Genomic DNA, 22908 nt, shown 5'->3' on the forward strand with positions numbered 1-22908 from the left:
TCGTAATATGGAAGCTAAATATCCCAAAATGGATCAGTTCAAGCCTTTCTAAAAATAAGAGCTGAGGACTGAAATATAAGGAATCCATTTTTATGCGTTTCCTAAGACCCCTTACACTTCAGAATCCACCACCGCACAACAAGCTGCAGTTTGGTGGCCATTCTCAGTTCTTATGATAATTTAATCCTCTTTCTGGCAGGTGAACAAATATTCAGTAAAACCAAATCACAGCCAACAGCAAAGAGAAATGGAAGAGACACTGTGACCTGTGTTCTACTCAGCGATACCACAGGTCACCACACCGAAATGCAAGTAAGAAATCTGTATTATTGAGATTAGATTATCCTTTTGTCCAGTTCCCTTTCTCTCGAACAAACATTCTAATAACAATAAAAAGGACTATTTTGGGTTCCTAATTTATACACTTGTAAGAGAAACAAGTAGAGGAAATAACAAAAATAAATCTGACTAGACAGGCAGAGACAGAAATTTGAGAATAGCGACAGAGCACAGGAAGCGTAGAGTCAATGGAGGGAGGAAAAGAAAGACGGAGGCAGGCAGGGAGGGAGAGATTTGACCTTGATGTCTGGCCACAGCAGCCAGTCGGGGATGGAGACATGAGGGTAAAGGAGAGAAAGAGACAGAGAGGGGGGCGGGGGGAGAAAAGTGCAATGGCTGATCGGATTGCTGAGAGGGCAATAGTGGCAGAGATGGAGGGGGGAGGGGGGGGGATGAAGAGGGAGAGGAGGAAGAAGAGGAGGCTGGCTGATGAGGTGGGGTGATGAAAGGAAGGAGGGACGAAAGGAGGAAACCGGCAGCTTCCTGGGCACAGTTCCACCAATGCATCAACTCCCTGCAGCCACACCCCACCACACACATGCAATATCAATATCTGCTGCCAGGAGAGACTGCACATCTCTGCCTCAGACATCAGAGACGCTCATGCACACGTTTAAATGTTGCAACCGGAAAACATTATTAGTGTAAATGTGGTCCTTTAGTTGTCAAATGTCAGCAGTAAATGTTACATTCCAACCCACAATGAACACGTTCGATTCATGAATTCTGAATGTGTGGAAAGTTGAGAACAAGATGTAGAACATCAGAAATCTGGCTAAATGCCAAGAGCAAACTGAATAAAATAAAGCAGATATTACAATTTAATGCAATTTCCCTCTCCCGTTGCACCATATGGGGAGTAAGTAGCTGCTGCAGCGAAGAGTAAGAATGTCCTGGTAGAGATAACAGCAGAGTACTGCTAAAGAAAGTGCATGTTGCGAAAAGTAAAAATAACACTTTGCTGAATCAATAGCTCTGTGCGCATCAGTGGAAATGTCAGTCATGACATTTTCCGTCTTGTCTGTGGGTGATAATTTACGGACAATCACGGAGATTCTTTAACCTCTTCTGGTGCAGCACATTCCAAAACGACAGTGTGGAAAAGTAAATACATTCCAGTTGTTTCAACTGCTCACAAGCATCTTATTCTCATCTAACATTATGATTTCTCTTTTCTACTGGTCAAAGAGTTGGCTCTGCTAACTGTGGGAATTATCCAGAGGAACCAGGACATTGCTTATGAGAAAACTATTACTAACAAGAAAAGCACTCAGACAGTGCAGTACTCCGTTGTATCATTTCCAATGGCTGAAATTTTGAAAAAATTTGTGGCAGAAATCACAGCACCATAGAATGTGGCCATTTAACCTAGATGTACCCACAAACAAAATGACCTTGCGCTGAGCACAGTTATGTGTTATACATGTGTATGTTATGTACGGATAACGAATGGCATGACCTGAGTATGTAGCGGGCGGCGGGAGTTGATGGGACTCGGACACACCCCCACTATTTAATCAATTGATCCTTGTGTCATTTCCAACACATAAGTCCCGATAAGTCTGCAGCAGTGGATTTGTAGTAGGATCAATCATGTGATCATCAGCAGGCAACTGACGTAGTGTTTACTTGTAGTCATAGTTACAGGGATGCCGTGCCACTATTTCGCAATGATACAGAAATCTTTAACAAATCCGTGGATCCAGACTATCAGTCACATCTCTGCCAAAATCTAATCAGTTGGTCCTTGTGCCATTTCTGGTCTTCCCTGAAAATTTAATCTAAATCCGTTAGTCCGTTTTTGAGTAATGTTCCACACAGACGGAACAGACGGAAGGGCAAACGTATGCTGATCGTCACATAACTCCATTTCTTGGCGAAGTAATACACTGGACTGATTTTTTGGGATTGATATATATATATCAACACCAATCAACACTCAAGGATAAATGCTTAAAAAGTTCCCTTTTTTAAAAAAAATGTAAGTAAAATATTCAACTTTGCTAAAATGAACAAAACATTTTCAACAACGTTTTGTGTTGGAGTTTGTTTGATTTTCATTTTGTACTACAATATATATATACATATATACACACATATATTGCCCTCTCAGCAATCTGATATATTGTACAATTAGTTTTTTCCTGCCTCTTTTGGCCACTCTTGGTTTTGACAGAAGCATGCAGCTAAATTCAAGCTAAATTTAAAATGTCCTTGAGTGCTCTAAAAAGCACAATACAAATAAAATGTACAGTATTATTATTTATCATTATCTGCCGCGAATCTGTTTTACTCACTGTTACTCCTTGTCTCGTGTGAATGTACATGACAAATCATGTTGAAATGGGCAGACTCTGAGGATTAACATCACCAGCGACAGCCTTGAAAGCATCGGACAGAGCTGCCATAATGTAACCACAGGAGATCAGCTGTTCGATTTTGAAACGCATGCAGCAACGGACAAAATTAGCATCCCTTTGAATCATGACCCTGAGACGTCATCACATAACATCATTTTTCTGCCGGCTCAGAATGGGCTTTTGGGATGTGACCACCCACAGCAGCAATCATGATCAGTCCACATTCAGTAAAAGCAGTGAGTCTGTGCAGCTTTAGTCTGACCTACTGGATCTAGACTTCAGGTATCCGTCAGTAACATTCAGTTCAATTCAATGCTACTTATTAGTAAGTAGCAACAATCCAAAGCTGCGTTTGGATTCCCTATGCAAGCAGTCGGTGGGAAGGAACCAAAAACAACACACATTTACCATGTCTTCCTTGACCCGATATAACAAGATCAACCTTTAAACAGCAACCTGCATGCTGAAAATAATGATTTTTACCAAATATTTGAATCAGACAACAACTAAAGCCTGCTTGGTTCTTTTAGTAAATTAACAGTTTTAATGTCAGTACTCGCCTCCACACGTGCAGACGTTCTATCTAAATTTCCGGACATGGCAATTGGTTTGAAGAAATACAAACAAGCCAATTGTTAATGAGGTGCAGTCAGACCATTCTTCAGTGCTGACACAGCAATGTGTAGACATTTATGGCTATGAGAGACTAGTGTTGCCCTATTTGACAGAAATCTATACATTTTCCTGTTATTTCTGACTAAAATATACACTGTCTAGCTAAAAAAAAAAAAAAAAAAAAGTCACACTAATATTTCACTGGACCACTCTTAGCTTTGATTAGGTCACGCATTTGCTGTGGTATTGTTTTGATAAGCTTCTGCAATATCACAGCATTTATTTCTGTCCAGAGTTGCATTAATTTTCTACAAAGATCTTATTGATGATTGGAGAGTTGGAACCGCTGTGCAAAGTCTTCTCCAACACATCCCAAAGATTTTTAATTGGGCTGAGGTCTGGACTGTGTGGAGGCCAATCCATGTGTGAAAATGATGTCTCATGCTCCCTGAACCACTCATTCTCAATGTGAGCCCCATGAATCCCGGCATCGTCATCTTGGAACATGCCCATGCCGTCAGGGTAGAAAAACTCCATTGATGGAAAGACCTGTTCATTCAGTATATTCAGGTAGTCTGCTGGCCTCATTCTTTGGGAACATAATGTTGCTGAACCTGACCAACCCCAGATCATAACCCTAACCCCACAGGCTTGTAGGCCCTAGTCACGATGAGTGCATCACTTCATCCACTTTTCTTCTTACTCTGATGTGAACATCACTATGAAACAGGGTAAATCTGGACTCATCAGACCGCATGACCTTCTTTCATTGCTCCAGAGTCCAAACTTTATGCTCCCCAGCAAATTGAAGTCTTTTTTTCAGATTACCCTTACTGAAAAGTGGTTTTCTTCGGGCTACACAGCTGTTTAGTCCCAGTCCTTTGAGTTTCCTTAAGGTAGTGTCTACAGATACGGACCCGTACCCGTAGCCTGTGGGCTACGGATACAACTACCTTTCCTTAACATTGTGTGTGTGGAAATGCTCTCACTATTGAACATTTCCCCAAGTTGTACTGTTGCTTTTTTAACGATATGAAGTCACCAAACGTTTAAGTACTCACCGACCATGATTATTAAGGATTTTTTCCGACCACGTTTGTTCCTAGAAGATGACGGTTCATTACTTTCCTTCTAGGTTTTAATAATGCATTGGACAGTTCTTAATCTGATTTTAGTAGCTTCAGAAATCTCCTTAGGTGTTTTGTTTGCTTGATGCAGGCCAATAATTTGACCCTTCTGAGACAGATTAACATCTTTTCCATGACCACAGGATGTGTCTTCCAGCATGGTTGTTTAAGAAACGAGAAACTTCTCACTGCATCAGCTAGGGTTAAATAAGTTGTTGCAGCTGAAACATAATCACCCATGCAGTAAGTATCCAATGGGAGCCTCATCAGGTGGTGACTTTTTTTGGCCAGGCAGTGTATACTATGCCTGATACCAATCAACAGAACTGGTTAAAAAAGTAATTTCCAAATCACTTAGCCACATTTAGCATTTTTCCAATCATCAGTATTATTAGGTTTTTCCAATAAAATAAATCAGTTAAAAACTGTCTCATTTGATGCCTCAAAATTCCCCCATATGCAGAAAAACCCCTGCATTCACAGTCCAGGAAACAGTGAATCTATACCACTGAATGAGTGGTGCAGCTGCAGTACGCTACTGATCATGTGCTTGCTGTTAAGTTAATGTCAGACTGAAGTAGGTAACTGTGTGGAAAAACAGAGTTTTAATCATGATAATCTTTATCTCTAAATAGCATCTCAAACAGATAGCATTGTACTGCATATAATTTGTTCTGGGGCCACCATAATGTCCATTCAGTGCGGAGTTAAAACTACTGAGGCTCAGAGGTAATAAGTACTGATCACCAGACTCCCATGATAATGCTAATGTGGTACAGAGGGGGGCTTATCTCTGCAATTATTAATAATCACTGCACATCCTAAAGAAATATCGGTCCCATCTGAACTGAACTCCCTACTGTCTGGGCTGTATCTAAATCCATCTCTGGGCCACTGGGAGACAACAGCGCACAGAACAGAGCGACCTGTCAGGCTGGGAAGGAGAAATAAATAACTGGATAGCTGCTTCAGTTCCCTCCTATTGCCCTGGTTACATGAAGAGAGGAGCTGACTCTGGGTCTAGACTGAATGTCAGGATCATTCACTTAGATAGGAGGATTGAGAATGTGATGTTGAACCTGTGTCACATTTATACTATCAAACCAAACTGCCATTCTTCTTTCGATGAGTTGGATTTTAGTTGATTTTGCAGCAACAAAGAAAGAAAAAAGCGCAAGCCATATCAGCACGTCCAGGCGGTGAGACGGGAGGACATTCCTCATGAGTGTTTAAAGGAAACTGCGGCAATTCTACGCATCAAAGTCAGTTTACAGGTCTTGGGGAGTACTACTGAATATGTACAAAAGTTTAGCGAGCTCTGTCAAGTGTGATAAATTGCCTCAAGCGATGTCACCTGAGTCCACATCGGTTTGGGCTGAAGACTACAAGATAAAGATGAAAAACCTGCGGGTGGACAGAGATAAAGACAAGGGAGCTCAGCAGACATCCACAGCCTGCCTGATCTCCGCTTGAGGACAGCCACTCAAGCACATTAGCCGCTGCTAGAATAAAACGGGCAAATCTCCAAGTGGTGGTTGAGTTGCATTGTGGGTAATGTGGACACCAAGGTCAAACAAAGAAGAACACGATGAATAATAAAAAACTATTACGGGCATCAAATATATGTAATCTGTCCATCATATTGCACTTTTTCTGACATGATTTCCCTTACTTCAGTAAAAACTGGCAAACAAGATGTGCATTTTTCACTTTCTTGAGGACACTTCACGTTGTCCACACACCTACGCACACAGTGGAGTCGCACTACAATAGGTACACAGTCACTTTGCCCTCATATCAAAACCACACCAGGCTCCTGTAGATGTTTCTGGAAGGCCGGTTGTGACTTTTTTATAGAATACAGCAGCGACAGGTTGGACTGTAGCATCATGTCAATCCAATTTATCTTCAGGTGTGCAGACAGAGCACAGGATTCCTAGAGAATGTAGAGCTTCCCATATATTTGGCACTGCTCCTGTACAAATCAAAGGGCCTGCAAAACTTTTTTATAAGGAGTTTTTTAAAAAGCCTCTCCTTTAAACAAGCAATTGTTTTAGCGCCATTTCTTTTCCCGGCACAAGTGGAGCCACCATTCCACTTATTATAATACTTCCATTGAGTTCAGTCCACATGATCGCAAACTTTATGCTACATGCAGACAATCACAAAGGGCCATGTGGACCCTCCGAAACTTTCGTAGATGACAACATTTAAGTCACATTTACACCTGCGGACCCTTGTGGATGCATGAATTGGCCCTTGAAGTAAAACAGCTACACAGTCAGAGTAACAAACACGACAAATTTTGACATTATTCAAAAATAATTAATTCAGGATGAACAGAAGCTGGCTGATTGTTTTCATTCAGGAGGACTGTTTTTTTGCGGCTGATTTCTTTACCTGTCCTCTTTGACTTTCTGCTGATTGTATCGGATATGGAAGTCTCTGAGCTCCTCTATCAGCCCCGAAGACAACATCTCATCTACACGATCATCCAACCGCTTGTCCAGAGCTGGAGGACAAACAGACCCACCAAAAAGCTTGTTTTATGCGGCATTTAGGCTCTTGTTTCTAGATATTTTATTGCATTTTTCTTTTTCTTTAATTGAATAGTAATTTCTGCAAAGAGGACACCTCGCTCCTCACCCTCCATGTCAGCATGCAGCCAGAAGATGCAGGGGTCTGGGTATCTTAGCGGCCCTCCCAGTTCATCGCCTCCCTCCTGCTCCCTCTGCTCCTCCAGCCAGCGGCTATGGGGGATCCCCGTCTCCTCGTGGATTTGAAGACTCCTGCAGATGACAAGCAGTTTATAGTTAAATAAAACCCACATTTTATACTGGAACATTTGCAGACAAAAACAAGCTATTTTTTTCCTCATGTTTGACACAAATTTGTGTGATCCCGTATAATAAGAAGTTACATTTCCCTCCCTATGTGTCAACCTCGGCAGGAAAACTGAGATTACAGTAGATGATTTAACCATCCGCTCATCCATTAAACCCAACGTAAATGAAAACCTCCAACTCCCCTTGTGAGACACAAATTAAGAGTCTAGTTGTAAAGTATCGAATGTCGACAACTGCTGCTCCAGAAACACACCCCGAGGACAAACAAAGAAATAGAACAAGCGGAAATATAAACCGTGATCAAGAAAGAAACAGCTACTGTGTGAAATCACATTCTTTCTTCTCAACGGGACACAGTCGACATTGAAACCGAGCTACAGAAAGACGTTGAGATTTAAATCCAAACCAGACGCTTTGGTTATGCCTGACTGCACGCTGAGGTTATGAGGAAAAGATGATTCCTGTCGTCTCCTGTCAACTTAAAGAGCAGGGTAACCTAACCTGCTCACACAAAAGAGCAGAGAGCATACTGCGACTCATCAAGCACTGTGTGTGTGTGTCTGTGTGTGTGTGTGTGTGTGTGTGTGTGTGTGTGTGTGTGTGTGTGTGTGTGTGTGTGTGTGTGTGTGTGTGTGTGTGTGTGTGAAAATTGACACTCCCTGGCTGGAAACTGTGACTGTCAGCCTGAGATAGAGCATGAGTCCTTCAGTATTCCACAATAAACTAAATAAAATCTAATTCTGATGCACCAACAAGGGACATAACTTTACACCATTTTACCCTAAAGCTAATCTCACTCTAATGTACCTATGGATGTACCTTTAGATGTGTTTGAACAAGGAAAGAAACAATGATTTTAATTCTTAATAATGGAGAAAGACAATTTTTTAGACATTTTTTTGCATTTTTGCATCCCTTCGATTGTTATGTTGAAATCTTAGAGCCTAAATCTGTTGTTCTGTTTAGGATAATGCACCAGTGAATAGCATGACACAGCAAGAAAGTGAGAACAGCCCTCAGCACGACACAGCATTTATTTTTTACCAGCTGCTCCTGTTGTATGGCAGCTTGGCGCCATTACCGAGTAAACGTGTGTGTGTGAATGGGTGAATCAGAAGCGCATTGTAAAGTGCTTTGTAGAGCCTATCAAAGGTTAAAAGGCCCTATTTAAGTGCAGACCATTTTCCATTTACACTGCAGATTATAGTAAACTCTGTGGGGACAAAACAACTGTCAGCTGGTTCTGGCAAATAAATGCAGACGGGTTGATGGAGAGTCTGAAGAAAAACTGAATGATCCCTGAACAACACACGGCAGTTATTCCCATATACTGGTAGCCTGATTTATGCAATAAAACAAACCCAAACCCATGAAGACCCCATCCCAGAATTCCTAATACCCAGGAAATCTGTGCCAGACACCACAAGACACCTCCAGAGAGTCCATCCCTGACACTTCAGAGCTGTTTTAGCAACATGAGGGAAACCTACATGATATCAGGTAGGTAGTTTTAACGCTGTAGCTGGATGGTGAAAATTCAAATCACAGAAACCGATAAATCACCATAACACATTTACCAGAGACAGATATCCAGCACAACCTACACGCATGAAGAAATCAGCAGCTGTATCACCTGGCTATCTTGCGCTTGTCGTTGGGGTGCAACATGGCGGCCATTTTGGGGTCCACCTTTGCCAGTCGCTTATGTAACTCGGCTCCTCCCACTTTCTCCAGCTCCATTTTCCTGTGTGGAGCCTCATCTCCTCCGTCCCCCGGCTCCTCGTTCTCCTGCTGTGTGACACATTTTATTGTTTTTTTTGTTTTTAGCCAAAGTTGCCGTCAAATCCTTCTGCTTCCAAATCGTTATTTGATTAATAGATTCTTTTAAACCAGTGCTCTGGGTCAGAAATAATGCACAATGAAAACCGAAATAAAGACCCGAAATGGCACCTCAGGCAATTTCATTACCATTAAATGACTGTAGCCTTTAAAATTCATATCTTGGCAGCCAAGAAATTAAGCTAACGGACCATTTTTTCCTACTTCCTTGTCTTTATGCTGTGAAAGCTGCATACACTGTACCTTAAGACTGGTTGTAGAGAGGGGTGAAGATAATAAGACATTAATACATTAATGAGCTTAACCGCATCAGAGAGGCATAAAGGACAAATCAAGGTGTATTTGAGTCACTGACACTCACCCCTGTATCCAGCAGGACCCTCCACAGCAGAGACTCAATGTAGTAGTTTGTTCCTCCGACGACGATCGGCAGCTTGCTTCTGCTGTGCATGTCGTCGATGTTGGAGTGTGTTAAGGAGGAAAGTGATTTGAGCACGTTTTATGTAGCTGAACAGTTCCAGGGTGACAGATTTCACATGAACGCGCAACAATTAAAACCATTCGGAAATGACCTGTTGAGCTCATTTAGTGGCATTCGAGCTTTAATGACATAAAAACAACCACAACTGACGCTAATTTAATAAGCGAACCAGTTGTTTTTCTGTTTTTCATTTATTTTTTTTGGCCAAAACCACAAAAAGCACCGCAAGCTATTAATGTTGACTGTACAAGAAGCAAATTAAATGGTTTAATATTTTATGCCCATTCACGAACAGAGTGAGAATCCAAATGAGACACAGACTATAATTTTTGGCCTTTTTGATTTCCAAACATTACGACATGAAGTAAGTGTTCAAATAACAGCACAACACATTGGTGAGCAGACAAACAGAACAAGCAAATAAATACGACAAAGCCTGATTTTAAAGTGGCATCGGATTGGCATCTTTTCATCTGTGGATGGAATACGTTTGTTCCATATAAACCAGGAAAAGCAGGACAAAAAGATGAAAATGTAATAACATCTCAGACCATCATGCTGCAAAACTGTGTGCTTCAAGGAACGGTAAAAGCATCGGCAAACTGAGTCTGTCTTCTCATGGCTTCATGCATTAACACAGTATGTGGCCCATAAAAGTAAAAGCCTGAGCAGAACAGGCTAAACAAAAATAATGTCTCTTCAAATCAGTAACAGACTGTAACACTATAAAGTGGACCATGAGAAAAGGATTACAATCAACATATTCTCTCAACGGATTTCTTTTCTTGTCCTAGTTCACGGTATCTGTGTGCACTGACACTGATCCACCCTTATTGTAGTCGATGAATACACCGCAATGTTTGCTTGTCTTTTGCCCTTTGACAGTGTATTTCCATCCATCCATTTCTTTTGAAATTCACTTCTAAGTGCCAGGAACTCGCTCGAAAAGATACAAACATCACACCAAAACAAAGTTTTCATGCTTGGTCAAGGTGAACAAACAGCAAATAAATCAGAAAGCAAAGCCGCCGGCGCTTCTGCTCCACAGCAGAGACAAATAAAGACAGCAGAGAAAAGAATCAGATCTGTGTGAAGCGGTGAGACGACTGCTGCCTTTGAGGAATTTAAGCATTAGGCAAACCTAAGTGCTATGTTTCAATAGCGCTGGAGATTTGACTAGAGTTTACCAACACCGGTCTTGTGCTGTTAATGGCACCCAAATGGAGAACAAGGAGCGTCAAGTGCTTCTCTTGAAATACTTGACTCCTGATGCTCTCATGCAAGCAGTGGAGAGAAATACACATTCATTTCTAATTTATTTTGCTTCTTATGTGGAAATTTGGTTGAAAAATGCAACATGCTTCAATGGAAACCCAACTTGTGTGTATATGTTTTCACCTTTAAACTTTAGAGTTAGTCAGGCCTATAAACATAAAACTACTAAATATCGAAGAAGCAAAAGAAACCATGCGATATGTAGCATTACTGCTTCATCAGTCTGTTAAAGTGACAGTATTCGGTCATTCAGACAAAGGTCATTTCTGCATTAATGTTCCTCATGGCATCATTTAGACATACACACAATGGTGATGGAGACCGTTGCAGCAGAAGTGATATTTGTCATACACACAGAACTGGACAGAACAATAATTAAGACACTGTATATAAAAAGGCACAAATAAATACAAGACTAAATCTCAATCCATTCTGTAACAAATGATTGAACGGCAGCCTAGAAACTGTGACTTTGTGTGACAGCTCTCCAGTCAGAGGTGAAGAAAAGTTCACAGCGTGACCTGCTGTTAGATCCCGACCGATCCCGTCTCCATGTCAGGGAATATTTACTATCAATAATTTATGAAGCTACCTCTGTTGTGCAATGTGCGTAAACACATGCAACTTTCTTTCTTCAGAGATGCTGATAAGGGTTCGGCTGCCGTTTGATGCTGCAGAGAAAAGATTCCTACAAGCAGCTGGAAGCGACAAACTATACCAAACTCTGGTTACATTCATGGTTTTGGTGATCACTTGCCTTTCTTAATCTTGGTAAAGTTTTCTTCGTGTGCCTATTTGAGTTGGCAACAAATGTAAAATTCTAGGGCAAAATCATCAAGAAAGGGGCCGATTTTGACTTTCAATCTGTGTCTTTTGCTCTCTGGGATTTTTTTCTGAACCAATATTGGTACTAATGTTGAAAAACCCTTCCTGAAATCACTTCACACAACCTGAAGTATGTCACCTGTGCCCGTCTATCCACTGATGTGACTGCAAACACTTCAGATTTACACTGCTGAAAGCAATACAGAAATACTAATAGGTCCAACCTAGCAAGACTGCAAACCCAACTTTAATTTTTTAAATATGGCAAATCTTTCATTTTATGATCTCCCATCAGGGTATTCGCTGCAGTAGTCTCATTATTGTGCGCATGGATGCATTCCCATGACTGCACACAGATCATGACCTCACTAATCATTAAGGTAACTACCAAAACCACATCGCTTGATGGATCTGCCAAAGTGTCACTGCAGATCTGGAATGCTGCTGAAGTAATAACATAAATATGTTACTATGTCCAACCTAGTAAGATCATGAAGTGACTTTTACAGAAAAGTGAGCTGGGTTCTCATTCAGACATATGTTTAGATAATGTCAGATTAATGGAAAGGGAGGCAAAGGAGTGTCTGAAAGGGGCCGAAAGCTAGGAATAAGTAAAATAAATAAATAAATGAAGTTGCAGAATTTTGCTTTTTAATCTTTCCCATCCCAATAATCATCTCATGACCCATTACAGACGTTCTAATCTCCAGGTTGGAAGTCACTGCTCTGATAGTAAACTGAATATCTTTTTTTGTTTTATTTGCTAGTCTGATAACACAAGTCATTATCTTTATAAATTTTAGAGACTAATTGAATCGTTATATTGGGTTCATAGTTGGCAGGTGAAGCAATAATGATGCAGTTAGAGGGTTACTACTGTCCTTTTTTAAACTCAATTTCACCCCCATAAATAAAATCGTCTCTTGAAATATAAATAGATCCCACTGGTCACACAGACAGAGCCTGTGTGCCACACCTTATTTCCTCTCTCTCTTCTTCTGTCGCATCTTCTCTCATCTTGCACCTTTCCTTCTCTCCTCCCTCCCTCCCTCTCTCCAGTCGCCCGCCTTCTCTACTCTGGGATAATTAAATAAGCACTCAAACAAGATAAAGGCCCATCAGCCATCGTCACTCACCTCCTCTCCCTCTTTCTCTCACAGAGGGCTACATCTCTGTGCTTGCAGAGGAGAGAAGCAGGAGACGGGAAAGAAAGTGAGCATGATCAGGGAAGAAATTAAGGGAGGGAAAACAGAACGAGGGCTGGAAGCTTGAGAGCAAAAGAGGAGTCGGAGAGGAGGGGTTGAGAGGGAGGCGGTTTGTGTGAATGGCATGTTGAGTGAGGGATTGATAGCTCATGATGCGCCATTAGGTCCTGCGTCTTTGAACTCCTCGAGCTCGACAGCCTTCAACCGTCACACGCTCCTTCCTGCTTTTTTTCCTGCTTGTACAGTTTTTTTTAAAAATCCCGTGAGCCGCTTCTATCCCTGCTAATCTGTATTCATCTCTTCCCATTCCTCCCTCTTCCCACCAGCAGCCCAGCGCTGCACTGAGCCTATTCTTGGAGCTACCGCATCCCCTCGCCGCACTGGTGTGTGAGAGAGAGACGAGTGTGTGTGTGTGTGTGTGTGTGTGTGTGTGTGTGTGTGTGTGCATGCTGTCCTGATCTATTAATACCCTCTCTAGTTATCGCCTCCTCTCTCCACATCTGTGTGATGGCCAGTGTCTGCAGGAGGGTGTGACTTCCCAGAGTCGCTGTGTGTGTGTGTGTGTGTGTGTGTATATGCAGACGCACCGCAGGCACAGACTCCACTATAAGCTATAAATACCGTCTCTAGTGAGCTCTCTCTTCTCATTTCAGTGCAACATCTGCAGCGAGACGCACTGACAAAACGAGGACACAGCAGATCTCCGGCTCCACACACACACAAACACATATGTGCACTTCCAGACCAATTAGTAAAAGTCACATCGACTCAGTTCCTCCCCTGCAGTTACCGCTTAATAAACCGAGCACTGAAAGATGTGGCCGGGTGCAAAAAAGGTGTTACGGAAAACATCACTTTGCCGCTTTCACGGGCTTCCAGGAAAGGATATCAGCGCCAGGGCTTTGTTCCTGAAGTCCACCACCGTGTAGCCGCTCACTAATGGGTCCACAAAGCTGATCATGTGATGTCTGCACTGGGCGCGCTCCTCAGCCGTCACCTTATTGGTAATGATGTCCAGACCCTGGTACACCTGAGGGGGACACATGCAGAGGAACGAATCAAGTTACAGAGTCTCAGCAGAAGCAAAAAGTACAGAAGAAGCACTGCAAAAGGTGTTATAGTGGATCTCTTTACTGGATAACGGCATTAAAATCTGCAATAATTCTGTGTCCACCAAAGCACAATACCCTACACAACACTGTAAAAATAACTTCAATAAAAAAAGCAGGCCAACAGATTGATATATATATGCTAGAATGAGGGCGTGTGTGAGCGTGTGCATGCATTTGTCAATGTCAGAAGCTGGAAGCGCGGCCATTATGGAGGAAAGAACGAAGAGCATGGTCCGTCTTCAAAGTGAAACGCCTCCGACCATTCCTACAAACGATGATACACTTCGTCTGTTCATTCTACATCACCCAGCGAAGGGGCTCCCTCATGGAATGTGACAGCCACGTGTCATACAGTAGTCCGATTCTCCTTCCTCACAAGCAGAGGCAAGACTTTCAAATGGATGTCTCGGTTTGCAGGCTCCTTTAGGAGTTTTACATGCACTGTGAGATTAATGTCTCTGCATGTTTTCTAGCAACGAGAGGCATTTGTTGATCTTTGCATTTGCTTTGGAGGAGGACATTACAGTAGATTTAGACTTTTTGTGCCTTACAACTACAATCTAATGTACGTTACTGAAATATTTAGTATATTCTGGATAACAGTGCATGAACTAATTAATCAGTGGTGGAGAAAAGAAAAGCTTGGATCCTTGGCTGCTTTAGAAGTGTACTTATTCAAATGTGTGAGCAGTTTCAACAAGTTTTTGGTTATAAAGTTAAAAAAAAAGGACCTTGAGGGGTGAACAACAAGAGAAATGACTGGAAAGATATTCGACTCTATGTTGAGCTGTGGTTTGGTCTGCTCTTCCTCAGAGAGTTGTCAGGGCTGTAGTGGAGCTAATCTATGGTTACCGTCCTCCAATGGCAAACCACTTTGCTGCTCTGAGGCAGCTTGTTCAATAAATACCGCACAAGAACTAAATTAAGACATTTCTGCTCGGTGGATCAGGTCTAATTCTTGCAAGGGACGGCTACAGGTGGCGTTTGGGAGAATCTGCAACTTTGAACTTGTGATCAAAGTAGGCAATGACTGCTCCCATATTGTCCCTGTTGTAGTGGATATACACTGCTAGCATGCGATGTGTGGTGTATCATGATGTTATGGGACTGTGTTGCATGAAGCTCATCATGGTGAAATGCATACACTACTCTGAAGATCCGGGTCGCTGCTCATGTGGCTGACCAGTCGACTCGTAGAGCAGTTTTTATAGTGTTGTCCTGTTATTCGCGTCTTTGTCAAGTCTGAGTAGTCAGTACATAGTATCGTATGTGTTTTTTTCTCCTGTCTTTAATAACTTGCTAAACATTTTTTAACTCTGCGAACACACGGTGAGAACACACTCTCGCCGACGCAGTAGATCTGCTAGTGCCAGCTACTAGTCAACTTCTACTAATGATACGACCACAGATTCCACTTCAAATTTTTCCTGGAACACTCTCCTCACCATGGACAACCAAGGACTTCTTTGGGCATTACTTCTGTTGCAGTTTTAGTTGCCCCCTGGGGACAAATAAAGTTTCCTGAATCACAATCTACCGTTCAAAAGTTTGGGATCAATTAGAAATGTCCTTATTTTTGAGAGATAAGCATTTTTTGTCAATGAAGATAACATTAAATTAATCAGAAATACAGTCTAGACCAGGGGTCGGCAACCTTTAACACTCAAAGAGCCATTTCGATCCGTTTCCCACAGAAAAGAAAACACCGGGAGCCGCAAAATCCTTTTGGCATTTAAAATGAAGACAACACTGCAAATATCGCTTTTTTACCTCTATGCCCTTGTTAATCAGTCGTGATTAATTAATTACAAAGCCTCTAATTAGATAGATTCATTTTTTAATTGTGTCCTACCACTAATATTTATCTTACTTGGTTAATGTCATTTTTGCTCCTGGACCTCATATGTTATGTAATGTTAGCTGGAAATCAATATTTTGCGAATGTCTATTTAACTTGTAAAATCTATTTATCTTAAGCTAATAACTTTTCTCCGGTAAGTCGCTGCCCTATTTTCCAAGACGACACTCCTCTGACTCTCTGACCTGCTGCCTGGATGCTGGACGTGTTCTTGCGAGTAACGTGTATTACCCTATTATGAGTACTTTTGACTCAAAGACAAGACGTGTCTTTCTTGGAGTGGAGCTTTAATATACAGGCTTGCCATTCTTGAGTACAAAACGATGTGAAACTACAGGCGTTGCTTCTCCAGGAGTAAAACAAAAAAAAAAAGGCATGAAACGTGTGGGAATCGGAAGCTCTGTGTTGTCTCTCTGCATCAATTTTGCGCTCTCATGTCACAGGGGAAAACCCCAGCAGCACATCCGGTGGAGTGACACGTCAAAATAAGAGTGGTAATTTTACAATAAAATTCTCTATATTAAAATGCACAGAAAGGCAGAACAATTTATTTTCCAAAGGTTCAGGGAGCCACAACAGAGGACTGAAAGAGCCGCATGCGGCTCCGGAGCCGCGGGTTGCCGACCCCTGGTCTAGACATTGTTAATGTGGTAAATGACTATTCTAAGTGGAAACGGCTGATTTTTAATGGAATATCTCCATAGGGATACAGAGGAACATTTCCAGCAACCATCACTCCTGTGTTCTAATGCTACATTGTGTTAGCTAATGGTGTTGAAAGGCTAACTAATGATAAGAAAATCCTTGTGCAATTACGTTAGCACATGAATAAAAGTGTGAGTTTTCATGGAAAATGTGAAATTGCCTGGGTGATCCCAAACTTTTAAACGGTAGTGTATAACGCGTAAACTTTGCTACACGTTATTGCAGCCTCTGACAATTGCGAATTTGCGGCTTCTCTACTTAAACAGGAGCAGACAAGAAAACCTCACATTCTGGGTCAGTTAATAGTTGGGACGATCCAGCCTTCATGTTGAGGATGACCACTAATGACCAGAGGCGGGTCTGCAGCTATCAGAAAGAGAAGAAACAACGGTTTTCAACGAGGTCCACGGTCTCCAAGACAAGGAGCATCAAGTCATAACCATCATCACCATCACTGTTTTCTTTAACATTTACATGGTTGTGCATCAGGAATTAGCTTCCCAGTGATGGTCTTGAGATCGGAGGGGGAATAATTGGTGCAAAGGCATGTAGATGTTCCAACTGCACTCTGGTCCCGGTCACAGGCTGGGGACAATGGTGTCGCTCACCACCCACTCTAGTCACTAGATTTGGCCACTACAAACCCCTGAACTACATTTCTTTATTTCTTAAGTGCATAATGCAAATAAAGATATTCACATATTTCCATATTTCATGTTGTGAGAGAGAAATAAATACCGAATAAAATAAAGGTGATAAAAGAGTAAAAGCACAAAAATTACAATCAAATAAAGGACATCCACATAGACATGAGAAAAAAATCCTTGATCAACCCAAGGAATCATTTAAATAATTCCCCAATAAAACTATTCCAACCTGAATCCAAGTCTTCCTTTTCCTACATTTCTAACCTCTCCTCTACCGTTGCTCTACTACGCACTCCATCACGTCCCAGCTGACTGAACTCCATAAAGAGTCTAGTCACCAATATATAAAATATCTGAGTCTGAGGAGTAAAAAAATAAATAAATAAATTTTTGCTTTCCACAGTGGATCTTTTGTCTTGAACTGTTCATTTTTCACAGCGGGAAAAATCAGCTCACAAGTTAAAGTCGAGTGACTTCATTGGTTTGTCCGTTCATGCTGTAAAAATAATGCTTGTGTGTTCATTTGGGAGTGTGCTTCAGTCTCTATAGCTGCCTGACTGCTAAGAGTAAAGGGTGTTTTTTCCGACTCTGAAATACTGAACAATAGAGTGCTTCACAGAGCTTTTTTCTTAAAAACTCCTGTCCAAATCAAAGCAGAAGTTTAGGTCTACTGGTAATTTTTGAGTCAAAAGGGTTTCATAAAGTTTTCCTGGCAGCTTCAGGCTGACTGACTTTCTGAGCCACACACACATGAATGGTTGATTGTAGACTACACACAGATGCTGTGCAGGGGAAAAAGCCTTAGGTGTGTGTTTATGTGATAAATGTGGAAAACTGATATTTAACACAGCTTCCAAATTACCTCAAATGTAGTTTGGCATTTTTGCACTTATTGTTACTTCTCGGTCGACATATCCACCAAACACTGATTAACTGTACACCGATTAGTCACAAAATTAAAATAGGTGACGTGAATAATATCGATCATGTTACAATCCAATGTTCTGCTGGGAAACAAAGGTGCAACGAATAATGAGTATAGTAAACAGAAACAGATGATTAAATTAGTCACCAGTTAGTCTAATTATTGATTAGTTATTGCACTGACTCAGAATTCTCTGACTTGAAGTTTGTCCAATTTAAGTTCCAGCGTGATGTGACTGTATAATTCACGTACCACTTTCTCACAATGAGCAAATTCACGGCTGAGCTCAGCACAGGAGAACTGGAGGAAAACTGGAAAAACCCAAAATAACAACCAGAGTTTCCACCAGTGTATTGCAAACCTGGCAGCAGTCGGGTCTAAGTTGACCCCCAAAGGACCTAATCATCTGGTGAAGAGGTTTTTAACCCGTAGCTACAGTGGAATGGCTCAGCTGGAAAGTTGACCACCTCACGTTTGCAGCTTTAAGTCGACTGGTTGACAAACACTGACCAGCGAGTATCTCATCATTAAGTTATCACAATATCTTGTTTGCAATGGTATACTGACAGTAAGAACATGAAGACATCCACACATTTTTAGCAACTCAATCTGTCTCTTTACCAGCCCTCATTCAAGGTGCATGACAGCATAATAATAGACTGTAAGATTCATAACCCAAAGAGTCAATTATTTGCTTCAACAATCAACACATTATTCAGCTATCAAAATAGTCATTATTTGCTGGAGTACTGGGAAACCTTGGGTCTTGCCATTCATGTTGCAGAAAAGGTACCAGCCCTCCCTGACAGCAACAAGTCTTCCCCGCAACACTGTAAAAACTGCTTAGAAACACTCAAGGAGCACAACAAAGAGCCCAGTGAACTGACCTGGCGCCAAACTCCTCAGATTCCCATCCAATCACACATCCAAAGGCTGCGCTGGACAAACCAGATTCACTGAGACCTCGCTTTGCAACCCACAGGACCCAAAGTCACATTACTGCCAATAACCCACTGCCAGAGGTCTTGGGTCCATGCTGTGATAGGTCAGGACTGTTTTGGGAGCACAATGGGAACATACAAAACATTACGCTGGTGGATTTAATGCCATGGTGGAGATCCGTGCATCAGCAATAAGCTAGGGTCAGGCTATATGTCAGGCTAACTAATGCATCATTGCAGATCTCCTCAGAAAGGCACAAAAATGTTTTTAAAGGTGCCAGTGTTGGTTGGGTGAAAGCCTGCCTACTTAGAACAGTCAGTTAAAATGTGTCCATCTGCTAGTCCCCTTTCCCTCAACAATGACCAACTGATCATGGCTCAGAAAGCTGAGCTGCACTTGGGAAGCTTTTTTCAGTATTTACAGAGTTTGGAGGCGCTGTTGTCTTATTTACCATAAGGGACAAATTAAATAATAGTTAATTAAATAGTAGTATAATCTATAGTCTATGTGCCGTTAGGTAAGCTGCAATCAAGGCTGTGTCTGGATAACTTGCTTACAGCCATAGTTCTAACCAAATATTACTTCCAACACCATGGAGCACATCATTAAATAACAATGCTTCATCAGTTACATGACTGTATGATTTTACACATTGCAGTTTTTAAGGCCTATTCACTACTGGTGCGTCCACATTGTGAAAGCTAGCAGTAGGCTAATCTCAGCTGCTGCACTGATTAAGGTTTACACTGCAGCAATCCAAACCGAGAGTATCCAAGATGGAATTTCAAACACGTTCATCATTTCACATCATTTAAGTATGTCACATCAAAGTTTTCCTGTTGAACATACATACAAGTTCATCTTTGTCATGTGTATCAGAAATACAATGAAATGATTGTGCTCCGACTCTCTGCCTCAACACAAAGGACAAACTACAAGACCTACATAAACTATGTACACAATGAGTTCAGGCATTACACAATGGGTTCATACATTATATAGACACAAACTGTACAGTACATCATAATACATCAATGTGAGATGCAATGAGGGCGTCAGCTCTTCAGCAAGCTGACTGTCTGTGGCATGAAGCTGCTACTGAAGGCAATATGTGAGATATGACACTCCTGCAACATTTTTCAGATGGAAGGAGCAAGAACAAAGCATGAGCTTGGTGACTGATGTGTTCAATGATATCTTGAGCATTGCTTTTGCAGTGAGCGATGTAAATGTTATGAGGTTTTGGTAGATCTGTGCCAACGATTTTTGTTGATGTCGGTTGAAGCAGTCTGCTTTCCTGAGCAGTCGGGTTGCCAAACCATACTGTGGTACAGTCTCTCAAGACACTCTCGATGGTACTGCAATAAGAGCTTTGATTCTAGCACACTAAATACCTCTACACTGCAATCCAAGAAATAAAGCTGTTTCTCCATTTACACATCTTTTGAATGCGCTGGTGAGGATGCTGAGTCTTCGTCTGAGACGTTGGAGAAAAAAAAGAGCTGGAAGCCAAAGAACACCATCCAAAACGTGAAGCATGGTGGTGGCAGCATTATGTTGTGCTGGTGCTTTGCCACAGAAGGGACCTGTGCTCTTCACAAAAGAGCTGGCATCATTAGGAAGGTAGATCATGTGGATATATTGAAGCAACATCTCAAGTCATAAGCAAAGAAATAAAGGCTCAGTTGAAAATGGGTTTCCCAAATAGAGGATGATCCAAAGCAACCTTCCACTAATTCCATACTCAGCTAAAAACACTTCTGTAAAGAGGAGTGGGCCAAAATTCCAGCAATTTATTATAAGAAGCTTATAAAAATCCTACCTGACATCTTGACCCAAGTGAAAAAATTTAAAGACAATATGTAATGTTTAATTAGTCTCACAATGCACATAAAAGACAGACTTGAGTACATGATACAAGTGAGCGCCTGTGATTGGAAAACCGTCTCGTCCTCCAAGTCCACAAATGTGGTCCTGCAAGCCCAGAGCTGACGAGTGCAAGCTCGACCCTCCCAGGAAGCTGCCAACGGCTCAACACATGCTCAGAGTCAAGCTGGCTTTGGAGGCAGGAAGAATGGTCCGTGTCTCTGTTACTATGGTAACTTTGAACACTGACCATGACCTTCGATGGCAGTTTGGTTTGATCACTGACATGCAAAATCTTACATTTGACCCCACCTACAGCATTTGTGCATGTGCTGCAGAAATCCTCATAAGGAAGCTTTGGCACTTCCAGGTACTGGTCTGTCTGCACCTGAATATTATGCAAATTTAAATAAAATTTCACATTCTTAAAATTAAGTAGTAATCTTAACTGACTTGAGATTGTAAATGTTTAGTAGAATTTAATGTCAGAAATATATATAAAAAAATGAGTTTAAATGTATTTGGCTCTGGTGCATACAAAAACTTAAGCTTTAGTGTCACTCCTTTAGCCCAAGACAGCAGTTTCAATCAACTAATGGAATTTAGCTTAATTAGCAAGGTTGTTTCTCATTTAAAAGTGTCAGAGACTGTTTCTCCGACTGCATATGTGAGTTTTGCTTTCACTTGTACTATTTTGACTTCAGTTTGCTCTGTGAACAAAGCAGACCATGTCAGCTCAAACCAAGCAATTCCGTTTTATCACATTTCAGCTTTGTTTTTCAGATTAGACAGCATTTTGCGGTACAAGACGTGCCCACATCCTCTTGAATACTTCCTAACTTCACTATTAAGCATCTGTCGTCTAAATCTCACATTTCAAGTCAACAGCCACACAGGCTGTTTAAACCAAGGCGCTTGTACTGTGCTAATCACTACAGCTGTGCAGGTTATCGATCACATCCTCGGCGACTGGGTATGTGGGTTGCGTGTACTTCACCAAATGTTCTTCAGCTCCGTGGCAAGCCAAAAAGTGGGGAGCAAGGCAGGGCAGAACAACCAGGCTGATAAATTATTCACAGTTTCTCTGCACGACACTACTGTCAGCCAAGGGAGGGATGGATGCTGGGATGGATGGAGGGACGGTTAGATGGATGCACAAAGGAGATGGAGGGCAAATCAAGGAAGATGAAGATTTGAAAGGCCTTTTGGAAGAACAAGAGCGTTGAAGATGTAAAAGGAGATGAAGAGACATAAGAGGAGACAGAAGAGCGCTGTGTACTTGTTACAGAGAACAGGATGCTCCCTGACAAATTTGCACACATTATCCACCGCCACCCCTCCTCTGTCTTCACTGCTCTCTCACAGACTGAACAGAGAGGGGACAGGATGATAGTTAGCAGAAGGATGCTGGAAGAAAGACTGATAGGCATGGAGCTGGCGCATGTGTTTGTTTAATAGAGAAAGATAAAGAGAGACACTTAGTGAGTGTGGGTCATGTTTGTCTCATTTAGAGCCTCCACATTAACACACTTTTGTTCCACTCAGGGTGAAAAGAAAAAGGCTCCATTTGAAACGCGCAACTTTAGAAGTTTACACAACAATCCCCCTACACGGTTCATTTAGCATCTGCTTTCAGCTTTCAATCATATCATACGCTCTTTATCACACGAGTATAAAATGAACCTCTTGTACATTTTTCAGATCAGCCCATCCATCCATCCTTCCTCCTCCCAGTTTCCGTCAGTTTGTCCGTTCGTACCTGACAGCACACTCTCTAATAATTGTTACGCAACCACCCCTGAAAGTACATCCGTGTCTTCTCGTGAGACCGCCGCAAAAACAGATTCTGATTATATTAATTTTGCCTTAAAGAGGACAAGCAGACCCGAGAGGAAAAAGCGAGCAGGAGAAAAAGCGGAGTGCAAATCAGAAAAGTGAAAA

General features: G+C 41.7%; 1 protein-coding gene across 3 annotated transcripts in view; it reads right to left on the reverse strand.

Annotated features, from left to right (window-relative positions):
* trit1 (tRNA isopentenyltransferase 1) overlaps positions 1-22908 on the reverse strand; it is a 49574-nt gene that overhangs the window by 16507 nt on the left and 10159 nt on the right. For 2 of the 3 annotated variants that reach the window (XM_051955784.1, XM_051955786.1), the window contains exons 2-6: positions 13800-13942; positions 9488-9584; positions 8921-9078; positions 7088-7230; positions 6842-6953 (exon numbers count right to left, since the gene is read on the reverse strand). In XM_051955784.1, the coding sequence (XP_051811744.1) occupies positions 6842-6953; positions 7088-7230; positions 8921-9078; positions 9488-9584; positions 13800-13942 (653 nt within the window). The remainder of the gene's footprint in view (positions 1-6841; positions 6954-7087; positions 7231-8920; positions 9079-9487; positions 9585-13799; positions 13943-22908) is intronic. The other variant, XM_051955785.1, reaches the window with a different exon arrangement.

The sequence above is a fragment of the Acanthochromis polyacanthus genome, chromosome 11, assembly GCF_021347895.1.
Source record: "Acanthochromis polyacanthus isolate Apoly-LR-REF ecotype Palm Island chromosome 11, KAUST_Apoly_ChrSc, whole genome shotgun sequence".
NCBI lineage: Eukaryota > Metazoa > Chordata > Actinopteri > Pomacentridae > Acanthochromis > Acanthochromis polyacanthus.